Source organism: Anopheles ziemanni, chromosome 2, assembly GCF_943734765.1.
Source record: "Anopheles ziemanni chromosome 2, idAnoZiCoDA_A2_x.2, whole genome shotgun sequence".
NCBI lineage: Eukaryota > Metazoa > Arthropoda > Insecta > Diptera > Culicidae > Anopheles > Anopheles ziemanni.
The window spans coordinates 78276027-78295322 of record NC_080705.1 but is presented as its reverse complement, the minus strand read 5'-3'; the positions used below and the strand labels follow the sequence as shown (position 1 = coordinate 78295322).

Below are 19296 nucleotides of genomic sequence, written 5' to 3'. Positions count from 1 at the left end.
AACCATTCGAACTTCAACGGTCCAATATTAAACTTCGTTGATTGCATTGTTATCAATCTCCGTCACTTTCGTCTTCTCCACATCGCTCACATACTGTAGAAAAGAAATAAAAGAGCAATAAGATCAATCATGGCAAAACAAATCTTTTTCGAGAAGTAGACATACACTATGACACGGAGTCATGCGGAACAGCTTGTTGTGGAACAGATCGTACACGTTCATTAGGTCCGGGGCCTTGCAAACGTTTAGCTTATCGTCGATGCACTGTCTCAGTCCGGATAAGGTTCTGGCGGAGAAAACAATAAGAGTACAACTCCGGAACGAAAACAAATTCTACTTCGATCTTCGATCGTTCGACATACCCGCATTGAGTTTGCGTCAGGTGTGAAATGTCCCAGTACTCCTTTTCGGCAGCAAACGGTACCGCACACTCACTCACGTGGTCAACCAGTTTTACGAAACACTCCTCGTATTCTGGCCCATCGTACTCTATGAAACGGAAGCCATTCAGAACGTAGGAAATCATGTGGCATTAGGATGAATCAAACAGGACTTGCAATCCAAGTGAAGTGCGATCAACTTACGGAAGATTATTTCGCCATCATTTTTGCAAATCAGATCAACCGCGTCTGGGAAGACGCCAGTCAGCGCCTTGACGATGGTGAAATCATCTTCCTCCAAGCAGGGCCTGGCGGCCTTCACTAGATCGTCTAGACACAAACCAACTCCCTTCAGCTGTGGGCAGTACCTAATGAGTAAGTGAACCGACATTTACACACTTTCCATAGAACCTTGGGAAATACCAATGTGTAACCCCTCAATTGGACTCCCTTTGCGAATTGCTACACCTCTGTACACCGTTTGACCTACGTTGAGAAGAATTCGGTGCGAGTCTCGTTCGATAGTGTATCGATGTCCGACATGAAGCTTTCCCCGTCGAACGCAGTCTCCGCGCAGCTCAACGCCGTCTGCATCGCCACCGCCAGGAAAACGAAGGCCATTTCTGAGCCAGTGTTTTTTCGACACATCGTACGGAGTGCCACCACATGTTGCTTTGTCCGGTTTCTATCGGTTTCGACCGATTCCTCTGAAGACGAATCGGAGCCAGGTTGTGGCATCGCACGAGCCACTTCATGTTGGAAAACGAACCAAATAGTACGTAAATAGGAGGATTTTTCTTGATCAATCCCCTTTCAACCTCGACGCAATTACCTGCCAAAAGCGCCAGGACGCCCAGCGCAGCCAACAACGAGAATTTTTCCATGTTTGTTATCACTTCACTTATCTACGGTGCACTCTGAGAACAATTTTCTGGTACTACGATCTCAAATACGACTGTCTGCCGGGGCGTTATATATACGAATGCGGCAAGACGAACCAGGTTCAATTCTAGACATCCAACCTGCCCCGCTGATTAGACTGCGACTTCACAAACAGCAACGAACAGGCAAAGGTCATTTTTGTTAAGGCTGGTATGGTCAATTCAAAAACCCATATACAGAGATTAACATTGAAAGTGGTGGTTATGGCTAAAAAACTGAATTAAAATAATACAGTATTTAGAATTAAGCTTCTGTTTCATACCTCTAGCTTGTTCAATGTTTACCAGATTGGACAAAACCCGACCGGGATCCTTGTTCTTAGCTATCAATCAACTCTTCACCCGTGCGGGAAATATTAATAAAGCAGCCAGTATTGACAGTTAATCCCTCCACTGGACCTTGCCGGTCACTAGACAACATTTGAATCAAATTACGCCTACTCATCATATTTGTCATCGTCGTGACAGCTGCCAATTATACTTATTTGTTCATTTGACCCACTTTTGAAAACGGAAACATTTTGATGCACTAAATCTAAAGTAAAGCAAAAGCAAAAGAAGAGCCACACTCTTACTCGGCCGGTGCCACAAACACATAAAAAATAATGTTATATGTGAACGTTTGTGTGAACTTAGCTCCCTACGTCAGCGCAATAGACGCAAATTATCGATCGACTAGATCGCGCCGCTTTTTTTGGGCTAGTGATCAATCATATCTGCTGCTAACCTTTTCAACTCGTTAATCGTGCTTGCTCCAGCAAGCAGAACTGGGTGATGATTCTGGCCGAAATGCATTCTAAATTTTGCAAATCAATCACTGGTGGACGTGAAAGTGCCTTGAATAAGGCGCATCCTGATTGAAACTAGCAAATAAATGCCATACAACATAAGGCGATGTTGGAGAAAAATCTCAATTTGTTGTTGGGGGTTTGAAAAACTTTCTCTCGAGACTCTTTAGAAATAAGGCAATCATTTGAGAGGAAGCGAACGCTTTTCACCAGAGCACGACGCGATAGATATCTCTAGACATAATCGTTTATCATTTTAAACATTTCTTTCGCAACGTCCGCTCCCTCCACTCGGCATCATCTCGCCTGTACTTCACTCGCGAAAATTCAGCACATTTCACTCACCCCCTGTCAGCGGGTTTCCGCCGGTTGCAACTCATCTATAAACCTTTCACCGTCATCACCGTCGTCCAAAGACAATGCACGCTGACAAAGTGCAGAAAACGGAGCTCAAAATTCAACTCAAAAAAGTGACATTAAACGGAGTGACGAGTGAGAAAGAACATGCGCAGCAGGGGGAAAAAAGGGGTGGAAAGAGTGAGGACCAAAAACCCACCCTCACCGAAATCATGAATCACGATGGCGGAGGAGCCCAGCACTCTTGAAGGCTATGGAGTCACAAAGGATCCAAGTGATTGATTAGTGAGTGTGTTTCTTGGCTTGGGCGTTCCGTTTTACGCGAACCGAACAAAAAAAGGGTAAAAGCGGGAAACAACCTTTCCTCGTGCCGGATCAGGCCATCGTTAACGATCGTGGAAAGGAGAAGTTGAGCCGGAAAACGCTTCCATCGATGCCGTGTCGACCGACTGAAAGTACCGCAACCAAATGGGAGAGCTTTCCTGCTTGCTGCTTCTGTCTGGATTTCTGCAGGATAAACGGAGACGCTGATGATGGAAGGCGTTTTTCAAGGCAAGGGCAGCACCAAGCGATGGATGTTTGAGCGAAATGTATTTGCTCGCATAATCACTTGTTTATTCTTGTATTCCTCATCAACCGGTTCGCTTTTTCGGTTTCACTCCAAACGTCTACGCTTCTTTTCAAGCTGCTACCATATGCCTTCGACGCTTCCAAAGAGTTCCCCAACGGGGCGGAAGTTCCTTTAGCTGCCGGGGACAGTGTTTGATCGAGCCGCTCCGAGCCGGAAAAGTCATAAAGTATAATGGCGAATGTTGTGCGGAAGTTTTCAATATGCATTAGAAAGTTTTCGCTGGATGGTTGCGCCGAGCCTTGGCATCGGGAGCGCCACCGTAGGCATCGTCGTTAACAACGTGGTCTATAGATGATGCCTTTTCAACATACTACTTCAAACTTGCTGCTCCTCTTCATGCCCTGAAAGCTTTCATATTCGGCAAACAGTTTGTGTAGTTCAACTCGAAGAACTATTCCCACTCAAACGTGTTCCTCTCCTCACGGCGTTACGGAATGCTTCCGATTCCGTAGAGAGAAGAAAATCATTCAAATAAGACAGCCATTAGCTGAGGAGAAAAAGAAACGGCACAAAAACCGAAACAGTCCAATCTTCCTCACTCGCACAAAAGTTTGACGCAAAACGTTTGTCTAATAGGAGCAACGAAGAGCTTGATGGAACATCATCCAAATTCATGCCAACTGGAGGAAATGTCCAAACCCTGGCGCCGTGCGTTGTGCCGAGCCGATTGCATTATCGCAGCGGGAAAGTGCAGGAAACTTTTGCCATCGGAATGCTTTCTTTTGTTTCGCTGTCTGACACCCATCAACACGAGGAATGTACAATTGAGGTGAAAAGTTTTCAATGGCCCACAGGAAACGCAGTAACATTTCAGTAAAATTGAGCAGCTCGCATTTTCAAATAATGCAATGGAACGAAACAATGAACCAAGCCTTAAATGTACAACCGTTAAAGTGCTTTATTGGGATGAAATCAAACAGAAAAATTCTGAACCGAAAAAGAACACTGAATTATTATTTCTTTCGGTAAGCAAATCCCACAGCTGCAAATAACAACAGCAATCTATGTTTAAATATCAGCATAATAATAAGACGTTTTGAGACCCTTTTGGACATCTAACCACCAGCAAACCGAGGAATAATCATACTCAACATTCTCTGTTGAGTCTTCTATCACTGTTTTATTCGAAAAAGAAAACAAAACAAAGAAAATAACATAAGAACCGCTTTATTCCATTTCAATGGACCAAACAGTGGAAAGAAAACGCTCAAGGTTAAATGATAACCATTTGAACTTCAACGGTCTACTATTAAACTTCGTTGATTGCATTGTTATCAATCTCCGTCACTTTCGTCTTCTCCACACCGGTTACATACTGTAGGAACGAAAGAAAAGAGCAGGAAGATCAATCATGGCGAAACGAATCTTTTTCGAGGAGTGTACTTACATTACGGCACGGAGTCATGCGGAACAGCATGTTGTGGAACAGATCGTACACGCTGATTAGGTCCGGGGCCTTGCAAACGTTCAGCTTACCCTCGATGCACTGTCTCAGTCCGGATAAGGTTCTGGAGGGGAAAATAATGTGACAATAACTTCCGAACGAAACCTAAACAACTACGATCTTCGATCGTTCGACCTACCCGCATTGAGTTTGCGTCAGGTGTGAAATGTCCCAGTCCTCACTTTCGGCAGCAAACGGTACCACACACTCCATCACGTTGTCACTCAGTTTATCGACACATTCTTGGTATTTTGGCTCATCCAGCTCTATGAATCAGAAGCACGTGGCATTGAGATGTAGGGAACAGGACATGCAATGCAAGCGAATGCGATCAACTTACTGAAAATTATTTCGCCATCATTTTTGCAAATCAGATCAACCGCATCTGGGAAGATGCCCGTTAGCGCCTTGACGATGGTGAAATCATCTTCCTCCAAGCAGGGTCTGGCAGCCTTCAGCAGATCGTCTAGACACGTACCAGCTCTCTTCAGCTGTGGACAATACCTAACGAGCAAGTGATCTAACATTTACACACTTTCCATAGAACCTCGCAAAATACCAATGAGACAACAATGGGAGCAATTCATAGCTATACAATTTTGTGGTTTAAAGATTTCACCACAAATGGAACTCAGCATTGCTACACCACTGTACACCGTTTGACCTACTTTGGGAAGAATGTGCTGCGAGTCTCGTTAGATAGCGTATAGGCGTCCGACATGAAGCTATCCAAGTCGATCGAAGTCATCGCGCACATCATCGCCGACTGAAACGCCTCCATCAGGGCAACGTAGGCCTCATCTGACCCACTGTTGTTACGGCACATCGTACGGATCTCCTCCATAAATTCACGAGTCTCGGCTGACTCCTCCGAAGACGAGTCGGAGCCAGGTTGTGGCATCGCACTCGTCACTTCACGTAGGAAAATGAACCAAATATTGAGTAAATAAGAGGCAGTTTCTTGATCAAACGCCATTCAACCTCGACGCAATTACCTGCGAAAAGCGCCAGGACGCCTAGCGCAGCCAACATCAAGAATTTGCCCATTTTTGCTATCACTTCACTTGCCTACGGTACACTCTGAGAACAATTTTCTAGTACAGCGCTCCCAAAGACGACTGCCTGCTGGGACGTTATATATACAAATGAGACAAAACAGTCTCAATCCTATACATGCAACCTGCTCCGCTGATTAAACTACGGTTCCACGAACAACCAAGCGATAATATTTCAGTATGGCTCAGTGTGTCAATGCCGAGTGCTTGTTTTCCGAACGTCTGACATTCAAACAACATTGAAGATTTGAAAAAAGAAAATTTGAAGTAAGCCGGCGCATTGCAGATTGTGATGACTAGTTCTATGGCGCAGTAAAATCCCACTGCAAATAGTCAAGGTGTGGTTGCTCTTCCACCAATGCCGTAAATCATAGTTTGGAAATATTTGTCACTTTGCTATCAGTTTGTTATTTATTTCAAACTATAGAGTTTACGTGACGAATTTTTGCAGTAAATTTGTCAAACTCGTTTCTCATGTTTGCTTAACAATATTGGATGCACTTGACACTCCGTAGTAGTGTCAACTATTTTTTATGGCCGTGGCTAAGGCCTCTCCACCAGCATGTACACTGCGACGGAGTGTCAAAATCGCTACGCTACTATGCCGTGTGGACGCGATCTTATAGATGCAAATAATATATCAGGTAACCAAAACAAACCGACCTATGTGGGCGCTTGTTTTCTCCCTGTCTGATATTCGCACATCATTGAAATGAAACATGACTGGTTCTGAAACGCAGTACTACCACAATTGTTTATATTTTTCTTTCTTCGGGAAATTACACTCCTGGCAATCGTAGGGCGATCACGCATGCTTAAATTATGAAAACGTATTGTATTGAGTGATGATGTTATTAAAACACGATGAAATTTCGGATCGTTTTTTCGGACGCGACAAATAGTTACGGTGACAACGAAGTGCGAGGATCAAGAGAGAGTTGATTTATTGCGCTCTTATTTATACATTTCTAGGACGAAATATGTGCCTAGTGGTTGGTGCTAAGTTTATGTCAACTGCTCAACCGACCGGTCTAAACTCGATATTTTTACAAAGTAAAAACACACGACCTATTCTATGTAAAAGTTGATTCAAATGTCAAACAATTTCTGAACTTGATATGATCAGCAACCGAAACGTAACACACTGGTATTAATTTTCGTTGATGTGGTGTGGTTTTAAAAATCCGTCACTGTTAGCACGTACTACAAGAAGAAAAAAAAAGGTACTTCAGGATTGATGATGATGAAACGAATCTCTTCGGTCGTTGCACTTACATTGCCACACGTAGTGTGGCTGAACAACGTGTTGTAAAATAGATCGTACACGGTCATTAGGTCCGCGGCCTGGCAAACGTTCAGCTTACCCTCGACGTACTGCCTCAGTCCGGATAAGGTTCTGGTGAGGAAAAAATGAGAGTATAACTGCGGAACGAAACCATATAAACTCCGATCTACGATTGTTCGACCTACTCGCATTGAGTATGCGTCAGCTGTGAAATGTCCCAGTGCTTGACCTCATCAGCAAACATTTCCATATGCTCCATCACGTCGTCCCACAGTTGTTCGAAACATTTCTTGGTTGTTGGATCGGCCAGCTCTGTGAAACGGAAGCCATGAAGGGCATTAGGATGAATGAAACACGACATGCGATGCAAGTGAAGTGCGCAAAACTTACTGAACACCGCTTCGCCATTATTCTCGCAAATCAGATCAACCGCGTCCAGATAGTGGTCCGAAGCCTTGACGATCATGTAATAGTCTTCCTTAAAGTCGGATCTGACGGCCTTCACCAGGTCCATCATACACAAAACAGTTCTATGCAGCCGAGGGCAGTACCTGATGAACAAGGGAATCAGTATTTACACACTTTCCATAGAACTTCGCGAGCACTTAGTAACCATGCAATTTTACGGTTTATACGATATCTCCCGAAATTGGACTTGTTTGCGAATTGCTACAACATTGTACACCGTTTGACCTACTGAGAGAAGAATGCCGTACGAGTCTTGTTGGATAGCGTATCGATGTCCGACAAGAAACGGTTGTTGAACGCAGTCTTCACGCACATCTTCGCCTCTAGCATCGCCTCTATCTGGTCATCTTGGGCCTCATCTGATTCACTGCTGTTTCGGCTCGTCACATGGATATCGTCCATAAATCCAGAGGTCTCGGGCGACTCATGCTTAATTTCACGGGTATCAACCAAATCCCCCGAAGACGAGTCGTAACCAGATTGTGGCATCGCATGCGCCACTGCATGTAGAAAAACGAGCCAAAAAGTGCGTAAATAAGAGGCATTATCTAAATAAGAGGCATTGATCGCCTTTCAATCTCACCATAATTACCTGCCAAAAGGTCGGCCTCTGACACTGTCAACACGTACTATAAGAAAGAAATAAATACGTCAGGATTAATCATGATGAAACCAAGTTCTTCGGTCGTTGCACTTACATTGCGGCACGTAGTGACGCTGAACAGCGTGTTGTAAAACAGATCGTTCACGCTCACTAGGTCCGGGATCTTGCAAACGTTCAGCTTATCTTCGATGTAGTTCCTCATTTCGAAATAGGCTCTGGTGAGGAAAATAATGGGAGTAAATAGTTTCGGATAGAAACCTATATAAACATCGATCTTCGATCGTTCGACTTACTCGCATTGAGCTTTCGTCAGGTTTGATATGTCCCAATGCTCATTCTCAATTTTCAACCGTTCCTCACGCTCCATCACGCCGTCCCATAGTTTTTCCACACATTTCTTGGTTGTCGGATCGGCCAGCTCTGTTAAACAGACGCCATTAAGAGCGCAGAAAATCACGGGTCATGAATAGATGAAGGAAATAGGACGTGTAGTGCAAGTGGAGCGCAAACAACTTACTGAAGATTATTTCTCCATCGTTTTTGCATATCAGATCAACCGCATCCAGGAAGTTGTCCCTCAGTGCCCTGACGATGATGAAAACGCCTTCCTCGAAGTAGGGTCTTTTGGCCTTCAGATCATCGATCATACATAAAGCAGTTCTTTCCAGCCTTGGACAGTACCTAATGAGTAAATGAATCAGCATTTATACACTTTCCATAGAACTTCGGTAGCACTTCGTAGCCATGCACTTTTAGGGTTTAACAATTTCACCCGAAATTGGACTCTGTTTTCGAATTGCTACACCCTCTGTGTACCGTTTGACCTACTGAGAGAAGAATGCGGTACGAGTCTCGTTAGATAGCGTATCGATGTCCGCCAGGAAACGGTCCAAGTCGATTTTAGTCGTCGCGCACGTATTCTCCGCTTTAATATCCTCTGTCTGGTCAGCGTGGGCCTCATCTGAGTCACTGCTGTTTCGACTCGTCACACGGATATCGTCCATAAATCCAGAGGTCTCGGGCGACTCCTCTATACTTTCAGGGGTCTCGGCCGAGTTCTCCGAAGACAAGTCGGAGCCAGGTTGTGGCATCGCATGTGTCACTTCATGTAGAGAAACGAGTAACTGTAAGAAAGAAATAAAGGTACGTTACGGTTGGGCATGATCAACCGAAGCTCTTCGCTCGTTGCACTTACATTGCGGCACGTAGTGACGCTTAACAGCGTGTTGTAAAACAGATCGTACACGCTCACTAGGTCCGGTATCTTGCAAACGATCAGATTATCTTCGATGTAGTTCCTCATTTCGGAAAAGCGTCTGGTGAGGAAAATAATGGGAGTAAATATTTTCGGATAGATACCTATATAAACATCGATCTTCGATCGTTCGACTTACTCGCATTGAGCTTTCGTCAGGTTTGATATGTCCCAATGTTCATTCTTACTCTTTAAACGTTCCTCACGCTCCATCACGCCGTCCCATAGTTTTTTTACACATTTCTTGGTTGTCTTATCGGCCAGCTCTGTGAAACGGAAGCCATTAAAAGCGCAGAAAATCACGGGCCATGAATAGATGAAGGAAACAGGACATGTAGTGCGAGTAGAGCGCGAACAACTTACTAAAGATTATTTCTCCATCGTTTTTGCAAACCATATCAACCGCATCCAGGTAGTTGTCCCTCAGTGCCTTGAAGATGATGAAAACGTCTTCCTCGAAGTTGGGTCTTTTGGCCTTCAGATCCTCGATCATACATAAAGCAGTTCTTTCCAGCCTTGGGCAGTACCTAATGAGTAAGTGAATCAACATTTACACACTTTCCATAGAACTTCGGTAGCACTTCGTAACCATTCAATTTTAAGGTTTAACAATTTCACCCGAAATTGGACTCTGTTTGCGAATTGCTACCCCACTGTACACTGTTTGACCTACTGAGAGAAGAATGCCGTACGAGTCTCGTTGGATAGCGTATCGATGTCCAACATTAAGTTTTCCAACTTGACCGTAGTCTTCGCGCACATATTCTCCGCTTTAAGCTCCTCTGTCTGGCCATCGTGGGCCTCATTTGAGTCACTGCTGTTTCGGCTCGTCACATGGATATCGTCCATAAATCCAGAGGTCTCGGGCGACTCCTGCTTAATTTCACGGGAATCAACCGAATCCTCCGAAGACGAGTCGGAACCAGATTGTGGCATTGCATGCGCCACTGCATGTAGAGAAACGAGCCAAATGCGCAAATAAGAGGCATTATCTTGATCAAACTCCCATCAATCTCGCCATAATTACCTGCCAAAAGGTCAGTCTCCGACACTGTCAACACGTACTGTAAGAAAGAAATAAAAGTACGTCAGGATTAATCATGATGAAACAAATCTTTTTGACGTTGTACTCACATTGCGGCACGTAGTGACGCTAAACAGCGTGTTATGGAACAGATCGTACACGCTCACTAGGTCCGGGGCCTTGCAAACGTTCAGCTTAGCCTCGATGTACTGTCTCAGTTGGGAGAAGGTTCTGGGGAGGAAAAAATGGGAGTATAACTTAGGATAGAAACCTATATAAACATCGATCTTCGATCGTTCGACCTACTCGCATTGAGTTTGCGTCAGGTGTGAAATCAACTTGGGCTCAGAAACAAACGGTACCATATGCTCCATCACGTCGCCCCATAATTTTTCCACACATTTCTTGGTTGTTGGATCGGCCAGCTCTATGAAACGAATTGAGAGCGCAGAAAATCACGGGGTATTAGGATGAATGAAATAGGACATGCCATGGAAGTGAAGTACGAGCAACTTACTGAAGATCATTTCGCCATGATTTTGGCAAATCAGATCAACCAAATCCGGATACTTGTCCGCCAGTGCCTTGACGATGATGAAAACGTCTTTCTCGAAGTCGAATCTGGCGGCCTTGAGCACATCGTCCATACACGAAGTAATTTTTTCCAGCCGTGAGCAGTACCTAATGAGTAAGAGAATCAGCATTTACACACTTTCCATAGAACCTCGGTAGCACTTCGCAGCCATTCAATTTGACGGTTTAACGATTTCACCCGAAATTGGACTCTGTTTGCGAATTGCTTCACCACTGTACACCGTTTGACCTACAGAGGGAAGAATTGATAACGAATCTCGTAGGATAGCGTTTCGATGAACGACATTAAGATTTTCAATTCGACCACAGTATCGGCGCACATCTTCGCCGCTTTAATCGACTCTGCTTCGTCATCGTGGACCACATCTGAGTATTTGTATGGGCTCATCACATGGTCATCCTCCCAAATTTCATTGTTTTCGGGCGACTCCTCCATAGCCTTAGGGTTCCAGGTCATCTCGTCCATCAATTCATGCGCCTCGATCGGCATCTCCGAAGACGAGTCGGAGCCAGGTTGTGGCATCGCACGCGCCACTTCACGTAGGAAAACGAACCAAATAGCGCGTAAATAAGGTACACTTTCTTTATCCAAACCCCTTTCAACCTCGACGCAATTACCTGTGAAAAGCGCCAGCACGCCCAGCGCTGCCAACATCGAGAATTTGACCATTTTTGCCGTCACTTCACTTGTCTACGGTGCACTCTGAAAACAAGTTTTTAGCACAGCGACCTCAAAGACGACTGCCTTCCGGGACGTTTGATATACGAATGAGACAATGCAGCCTCAATCCTAGACATGCAACGTGCCCTACTGATTAGACTACGGTTCTACAAACAGTAAATACTGAACGTTTGTTTTCCAAACGTCTGACATTCAGGCAGCATTGAAGGTATAATAAACTAGTGAAGAAATAAACCGGTGCATTGCGGATGGTGATGACTCAATCTATGGCGCAGTAAAATGGCAAATAATCAATGTTAGGTGTATTTTCAAGCAATCCCATGAATCAGAGTACGAAATTTTTTGGATCTTTCTTATTGGTTTGTTATTTTTAGTACATGATAGTGTTTTTTTATTTGATTTGTTATGTTTAAGCTATAGAACCCATATAAAAATTTGCAAAAATAAGCAGTTCTGCAACTAAGTTTTCGCTGTTTTTTCATGAAAATGGAGATTATCATGATTGCAAGGACAGAAAACAACGGTACCTGAAGGTTTCTCTATGCTCTACCATAGAAAAGTTATACTACTTATTTAAAAAATGGTCCATTTGAGCCTCCGTTCGTTTATTCTAGCGATCGCACTGGAATTCTAACCATGTCGCTTCATGTGGGCATCGGGATATCGTCTCGCTTACGTAGGCATCTGGATGTCGTCTCGGTTACTCGCTACGATTCGTTTCAATGTAGCATTTTCCCAAGTTTTCCTTGCTCTGGTCAATCCCGTTTTCGATTTAATTACTAATGTATCTTGCATCATGCGTTTAACGCTGTCACTGCACGCATGCCTATACATCTCGTTCCCGATGCATCCGGGAAGTAAAGTGTATTTCGGTCTATGATTGCAGTTGGTACCGAAAGAAACGGTCGTTTCTTTCACCATAATCTACATACAAATTGAGCATACCGGTAATCGCCGTTTCTTTACTTCTTGCGTTCGTCCTAAACCTTTTTCGTGATGGTTCTCCGTTAGAATTTCTAGTATATCTCTAGCTTTTTATGACCAACCTTTTTTGCTCGTTGTTGCTCTTTGTTGGTTTGTTGCAAAGTGCTTGAAATAAAGCTATTTTCTATCTGGAACGAGACTTATCGTCCGTCCGTAACAGTGATGTCGAGCGTTGTTGTGCAGGATAATGGCCTTGTCGTGCCTCTCCGCGTATGGAGATCGTTTTTCTTTCTATTGTTCTTTTCTCTCATTCTCCAGTATTGGTTTCGTTGGGTTGTAGGAGTTCGTATTAAATATCACCTAACTGATCCCACCAAATGCAGACCAAACCCTTTGCAGCGTTCATGGTCCATCCACGTTTTTTTACACCAAAATCAATCACGTCACATAATTTTACTAGGATCTTCGTCTCCATGAACTTGATGAAGCTGCTTGTGAATCGCCGCTCCAGCTATTTTCTTCGAATTGAAGAATTTTAAGTTTACTTTCTAGCAGCACTTTCCCCAAATAGTGCTATTTCGGCACGTAATTCGTCATTTTTCAGATAGTATACAGCTTTTTTCAATGGAGAGTGTTGCAACTCTTGCAACCTCTTGGTCGGATATCGGATTCAAAGCTTCAATAAGTCAGCGATTTCTTCTAACTCGCAGAAATGCGGGCGGTTAAAACAAACTTTCGCTTTATTGATCCGTTCTGAGGCAAGAGTGAAGCCCTCTTCCCTCTTGGCTCTTATTTATGTTCTTTCTCCTCCAATTCTCACGCGCCCGACCGACGATCGCCAACCGATCGCGGTCATTCCTCCTTATGAGCTGATCGGGCTGAGGTGACCCGGGGATCTTTTTTATGTTCCGACAAGTGGCTTGCAAATTTAAAAAAACATAATTTGACTACTAATAAACGTGTTGACTACCTTTGTCAACTCCGTTATCGAATCATGAATCATCCTTAAACTTTATTATCAGATTGTCACACTGGAGGCCGGTTTGTTGTGGGTTTCATAGATGCAAATTGTGCACACATACGTAAATAGTCAACTTGGCTTCCGATCGTCCAATATATAGAAAACATTCCAGTGGATCATTTGAAGTCATGATGGATCTTTCAAAAACATTGTAATATCAAAATATTTTAAGTTTTCATTGTTAAAGTTTTGGATAAGGTAGTTGAGTTATTTTCAATAGAATAAAAAACAAAACTGATAATGAAAACAGTATTTCCGTCCAGAAACGGCTCGATGTTATGCCATGTAAATGTGCATTACAAGCTCTAGAAGAATTCTAGTTGCACCGAGGGGGTTTGGGACCATTTTTCTACCAACAACCTGCTTTCTGTAGGAAACCAACATTAGCCCCGCAACCTGCTGGAATTAAAGCTTTCCAGTGCCAGTGCGAAGATCAGCCCACGCCTCTTCCATTGGTGCAGTAGAGGTCGTACACTACCATATCAAATCATACAATCTAGGCATTGCGCGCAGCTTCCTCAGCAGTCAATACTCAATTAAAGTTAACAATAGCACCGTTCGGCAACCAACCAAAATTTGGTCTGAAGACGATTACAACCTATGATACTACATAGTTGAATTCAGCTCAACAACGCGTTGATTTCTCGCTGTCTGATATTTTCACATCATTGAAATTAGACATGCGGAGGGGTCGTGATGACTGGTTCTGAAACGTAGTACTACCACAATTGTTTATATTTCTGTTTCTTCGGGATGTTACACTTATTGCAATCTTAGGCCAATCTTGCATGTTTTAATTATGAGAACGTATTCAGTGATGATGCTTTTAAAACACTACTTATTCTATGTAAAAAAATATTCAAATGTCAAACACTTTCTGGACTTGATATTTTCAGCAACCGAAACGTTGCAGACCGGCATTAATTATTGTTGTTTGAGTGGTTTTCGTACTCCGTCACTGTTGGCACATACTACACGTAGAATAGAAAAAAAGTACTTCAGGATTGATGATGATGAAAGGAATCTCCTCGGTCGTTGCACTTACATTGCGGCACGTAGTGACGCTGAACAGAGTGTTGTAAAACAGATCGTACACGCTTATTAGGTCCGGAGCTTTGCAAACGTTCAGCTCTCTCTCGATGTACTGTCTTAGTTCGGAAGAGGTTCTGGTGAGAAAAATAATGGGAGTCAAACTTTTGATAGAAACCTATGTAAACATCGATCTTCCATCGTTCGACCTACTCGCATTGAATTTGCGTCAGGTGTAAAATATCCCAGGGCTCACTTTCCGTACTCCACCGTTCCATACGCTCCACCACGTCGTCCCACAGTTTTCCTACACATTTCTTGGTTGTTGGATTGGCTAGCTCTGTGAAACGGAAGCCATTAAAAGCGCAGAAAATCATGTTGCATTGGGATGCATGAAACAACATGCAACGCAAGTAAAGTGCGAACAACTTACGGAAGATTATTTCGCCATTATTTTTGCAAGCTAGATCAACCGCATCCGGGTAGTTGTCCACCATTGCCTTAAGTATGATGAAAACGTCTTCCTCGAAGTTGGGTCTGGCGGCCTTCATATCATAAATCATACATAAAGCAGTTCTTTCCAGCTGTAGACAGTACCTATTGAATAAGGGAATCAGCACTTACACACTTTCCATCCGGACTCTGTTTGCGAATTGCTACCCCACTGTAACACCGTTTGACCTACTGAGAGAAGAATGCGGTACGAGTCTCGTTGGATAGCGTATCGATGTCCGACAAGAAACGGTCCCAGTTGACCGCAGTCTTCGCGCACATGTTCGCCTCTTTTATCGCCTCTGTCTGGTCATCATGGGCCTCATCTGGTTCACTGCTGTTTCGGCTTGTCTCATGGATATCGTCCATAAATTTACGGGTTTCGGGCAACTCCTCCATACTTTCACGGGCCTCGACCGACTCCTCCGAAGACGAGTCGGAACCAGATTGTGGCGTCGCATCCGCAGCTTCATGTAGAAAAACGAAGCAAATTGTGTGTAAATAAGAGGTACTTTCTTGATCAAACCCATTTCTATCTCGCCGTAATTACCTGTCATACGACCGACCTCCGTCACAGTGAACATGTCCACGAAACTGTACTGTACGAAAGAAAAAAAGGTACGTCATGATTCATCCTAATAAGGAACCGAATCTTTTTGACGTTGTACTCACATTGCGGCACGTAGTGACGCTGAGCAGGATATCGTAAAGCAGATCGTACACGCTCATTAGGTCCGGGGCCTGGCAAACGTTATACGCAGCCTCGAAGAAATCTCTCAGTTCGGTGAAGGTTCTAGTGAGGAAAACAATGGGAGTATAACTTTGCAACGAACCTATATAAACATCGATCTACGATCGTTCCACCTACCTGCATAGAATTTCAATCAGGGGTGAAATCTCCCAGCGCTCAAGCTCAAAAGCGAACATAGTCATGCGCTGCATCACGTCGCCCCATAGTTTTTTGACACATTTCGTAGATGTTGGATCGACCAGCTCTGTGAAGTGGAAGCCATTAAGAACGCAGAAAATCTCATGGCATTAGGATGAATGAAACAGCATTTAATGCCAGTGACTTGCAAACAACTTACTGAAGATTATTTCGCCATTATTTTTGCAAATCAGATCAACCGCATCCAGGTAGTTGTCCGTCTCTATCTTGACGGTGATGAAAACGTTTTCTTCCAACAAAGGTTTGTTGGCCTTCACCAGATCGATCATGCATAAAGCAGTTCTTTCCAGCTGTGGACAGTACCTAATGAGTGAGTGAATCACTATTTACACACTCTCCATAGAACCTCGGTAGCACTTCGTAACCATGCACTTTTACGGTTTAACGATTTCACCCGAATTTGGACTCTGGTTGCGAATTGCTACTCCACTGTACACCGTTTGACCTACTGAGAGAAGAATGCCGTACGAGTCTCGTTGGATAGCGTATCGATGTCCGACATGAATTTTTCCAAGTCGACCGTAGTCTTCGCGCACATGTTCGCCTCTTTTATCGCCTCTGTCTGGTCATTGTTTCCTTCATCTGATTCACTGCTGTTTCGGCTCGTCACACGGATATCGTCCATTAATCCAGAGGCCTCGGGCGACTCATGCTTAATTTCACGGGTATCAACTGAATCCCCCGAAGACGAGTCGGAACCAGATTGTGGCATCGCACGCGCCACTTCATGTAGGAAAACGAGCCAAATAGTGCGTAAATAAGAGACTTTTTCTTGATCAAACGCCTTTCAACTTCGACGCAATTACCTGCGAAAAGCGCCAGCACGCCCAGCGCTGCCAACATCAAGAATTTGCCCATTTTTGCCGTCACTTCACTTGCCTACGGTGCACTCTGAAAACAAGTTTTTAGCACAGCGATCTCAAAGACGACTGCCTTCTGGGACGTTTTGTATACTAATGCAGTGAGACGAACCAGCCTCAATCCTAGACATGCAACGTGCCCTATTGATTAGACTACGGTTCTACAAACAGTAAATACTGAACGTTTGTTTTCCAAACGTCTGACATTCAGGCAGCATTGAAGGTATAATAAACTAGTGAAGAAATAAACCGGTGCATTGCGGATGGTGATGACTCAATCTGTGGCGCAGTAAAATGGCAAATAATCAATGTTAAGTGTATTTTCAAGCAATCCTATAAATCAGAGTTCGAATTTTTTTGGATCTTTCTTATTGGTTTGTTATTTTTAGTACATGATAGTGGTTTTTTATTTGATTTGTTATGTTTAAGCTATAGAACCCATATAAAAATTTGCAAAAATAAGCAGTTCCGCAACTAAGTTTTCGCTGTTCTTTCATGAAAATGGAGATCATCATGATTGCAAGGACAGAAAACAACGGTACCTGTAGTATTCTTTATGCTCTACCATAAAAAAGTTAAACTACACATTTAAAAAAAACCACAAAATGGCTAATCGCGTCGTTACGTTTCCGCGCAGAGTCTCGACGCGTATGTGGCGTCGTTTCGGATCGTCAAGAAGATATCGACACGGCCAGCCACGGTCATAGTGACCGCCTCGGAAAAAAGTCCATGAAAAGTCTGATTTTATTCCAAATGTTTTCGTCTCATACACTAAAATTGCACCTATTAACTAAAGAATGCGAACGAGATAGCAGATCTCGCTCAAGAATCCAGATTTTTCCATACTCATCGTGGGAGAGTTACGCAATGTTTGATCGTTGTTGCGCGATCCTTCTTTCTGCGCGGTTCGCTTTCTCCTTGTGAGAAATGTGTCCATAGAACCTTACATTGTGGGAATTATGATCCACTTAAGCCTCCGTTCGTATGATTCTAAGGATCCCGCTGGAATTCTAACCCTATCACTTCATGTGGGCATCGGGATATCGTCTCGCTTAAGTAGGCATCTGGATGTCGTCTCGGTTACTCGCTACGATTCATTGCAATGTAGCATTTTCCCAAGTGTTCCTTGCTTTGGTCAAGCCCGTTTTCGATTTCATTATTAATGTATCTTGCATCATGCATTTAACGCTGTCGAAGCAAGCCTATACATCTCTTTCCCGATGCATCGTATCCGGGAAGTGAAGTGTATTTCGGACTATGATTGCAGTTGGTACCGAAAGAAACGGTCGTTTCTTTCACCATAATCTACATGCAAATTGAGCATAGCGGTAATCCTAAACCTTGCTTGTGATTGTTCTCCGTTAGTCGTGAGAATCCTTTCTGGTATATCTCACTGTTCATCTCCACATAGGAAATTGTGCTAAGAAACTGATTAATCTCGTACCAAAGGTGTATAGAGTTTCGAGTTTCCTTAGTGCGCTAGGTGGACACGCATTTGTTTCAGTCTTCTCTCTTCTTTCTTATTCCGTCAGTTATTAAACGTCAACACGAGTGGTTTTGGTAGTACTGTCAAGAGTTTTCTCCCAGTTTCCTACGAGTTTCCCGTGTGTTGCGGGAACCGAGTTTGTCAGTTTGTCTGGGGAGAGTGTGTGGGTCTCCACTATGTGGAGATGAACAGTCAAGCATTTTACAGGGTTTTACGATGAAACTCAACACTTTTACCATTGATCTCAACATTTTCGGTTTCGATGCCAACTCTGTACGCTACTTACTTACACACCCAGCCATATTCTCAACACCTTGAGTGCGGATGTCAACTCATGCCGCTTCGTTCTGATGAACGTCAATTTCATGTGCGTTTGTTTTTGTTTCTAAACAGCCTCGGCGAAACAATTCAATGCATAGCAGCATTATAGGAAGAAGTAATTTGTAAGATCTTTACATTTCATAAACATGTAAACAAATGTGGATTTGTGTTTACGGTGTCCGCATTGAACTGTAATAGACCCATTTTCTATCTAGAAAGAGACTTTTCGCCCGTCCGTAACAGTGATGTTACAAACCACACTGATATTCACACATCATTAAAATGGAGCATTGCGGGACGTGATGACTGGTTCTGACACACAGCGCCTCCACAATTGTTTATATTTTTGTTTCTTCGGGAAATTACACTTATTGCAATCGTAAGGCAATCGTGGATGCTTTGATTATGAGAACGTATTCAGTGATGATGCTATTAAAACACGATTTATTCAATGCAAAACTCGATTAAAATATAAAACAATTCCTGGCCTGATGAGCAGCAACCGAAACGTTACGCACTGGCATTAATTTTCATTGACTGTGTTGTTTTCAATCTCGGTCACTTCCGTCACGTACTGTAAGAAAGAAGCAAAGGAACGTCAGGATTGATTATGATGAAACGAATTTTCTTGACGTTGCACTCACATTGCGGCACGTAGTGACGCGGAACAGCGTGTTGTGGAACAGATCGTACACGCTCATTAGGT

The 19296-nt window shown here is 43.5% G+C and overlaps 2 protein-coding genes across 2 annotated transcripts; both read right to left on the bottom strand.

The window, feature by feature from the left end:
• Positions 1 to 27: 27 nt before the first annotated feature.
• LOC131294441 (27 kDa hemolymph protein-like) lies at positions 28 to 1264 on the bottom strand. Its single transcript, XM_058322488.1, has 6 exons — positions 1213 to 1264; positions 871 to 1129; positions 585 to 748; positions 363 to 489; positions 166 to 286; positions 28 to 93 (listed from the first exon to the last, which is right to left on the bottom strand). Exons 1-6 carry the CDS (start codon positions 1262 to 1264, stop codon positions 28 to 30), a joined length of 789 nt encoding a protein of 262 aa, XP_058178471.1.
• Positions 1265 to 4260: 2996 nt separating this feature from the next.
• On the bottom strand, positions 4261 to 5591 carry LOC131281779 (27 kDa hemolymph protein-like). Its single transcript, XM_058311130.1, has 6 exons — positions 5537 to 5591; positions 5210 to 5453; positions 4882 to 5045; positions 4681 to 4807; positions 4485 to 4605; positions 4261 to 4412 (listed from the first exon to the last, which is right to left on the bottom strand). Exons 1-6 carry the CDS (start codon positions 5586 to 5588, stop codon positions 4347 to 4349), a joined length of 774 nt encoding a protein of 257 aa, XP_058167113.1. The 5' UTR covers positions 5589 to 5591; the 3' UTR covers positions 4261 to 4346.
• Between the last annotated feature and the right edge of the window lie 13705 nt (positions 5592 to 19296).

Bases quoted from the DNA above. Each gene is read 5' to 3' on its own strand.
- LOC131294441 (XM_058322488.1), bottom strand. From the start codon at position 1,264: ATGGAAAAATTCTCGTTGTTGGCTGCGCTGGGCGTCCTGGCGCTTTTG. The intron at 1,130-1,212 runs GTAATTGCGTCG...TCCAACATGAAG, and splicing joins CGTCCTGGCGCTTTTGGCAG to TGGCTCGTGCGATGCCACAA. The intron at 287-362 runs GTATGTCGAACG...TTTCTCCGCCAG, and splicing joins CTGACGCAAACTCAATGCGG to AACCTTATCCGGACTGAGAC.
- LOC131281779 (XM_058311130.1), bottom strand. From the start codon at position 5,588: ATGGGCAAATTCTTGATGTTGGCTGCGCTAGGCGTCCTGGCGCTTTTC. The intron at 5,046-5,209 runs GTAGGTCAAACG...CTTGCTCGTTAG, and splicing joins CGCAGCACATTCTTCCCAAA to GTATTGTCCACAGCTGAAGA. The intron at 4,413-4,484 runs GTAAGTACACTC...TCGTTCCTACAG, and splicing joins GCATGACTCCGTGCCGTAAT to TATGTAACCGGTGTGGAGAA.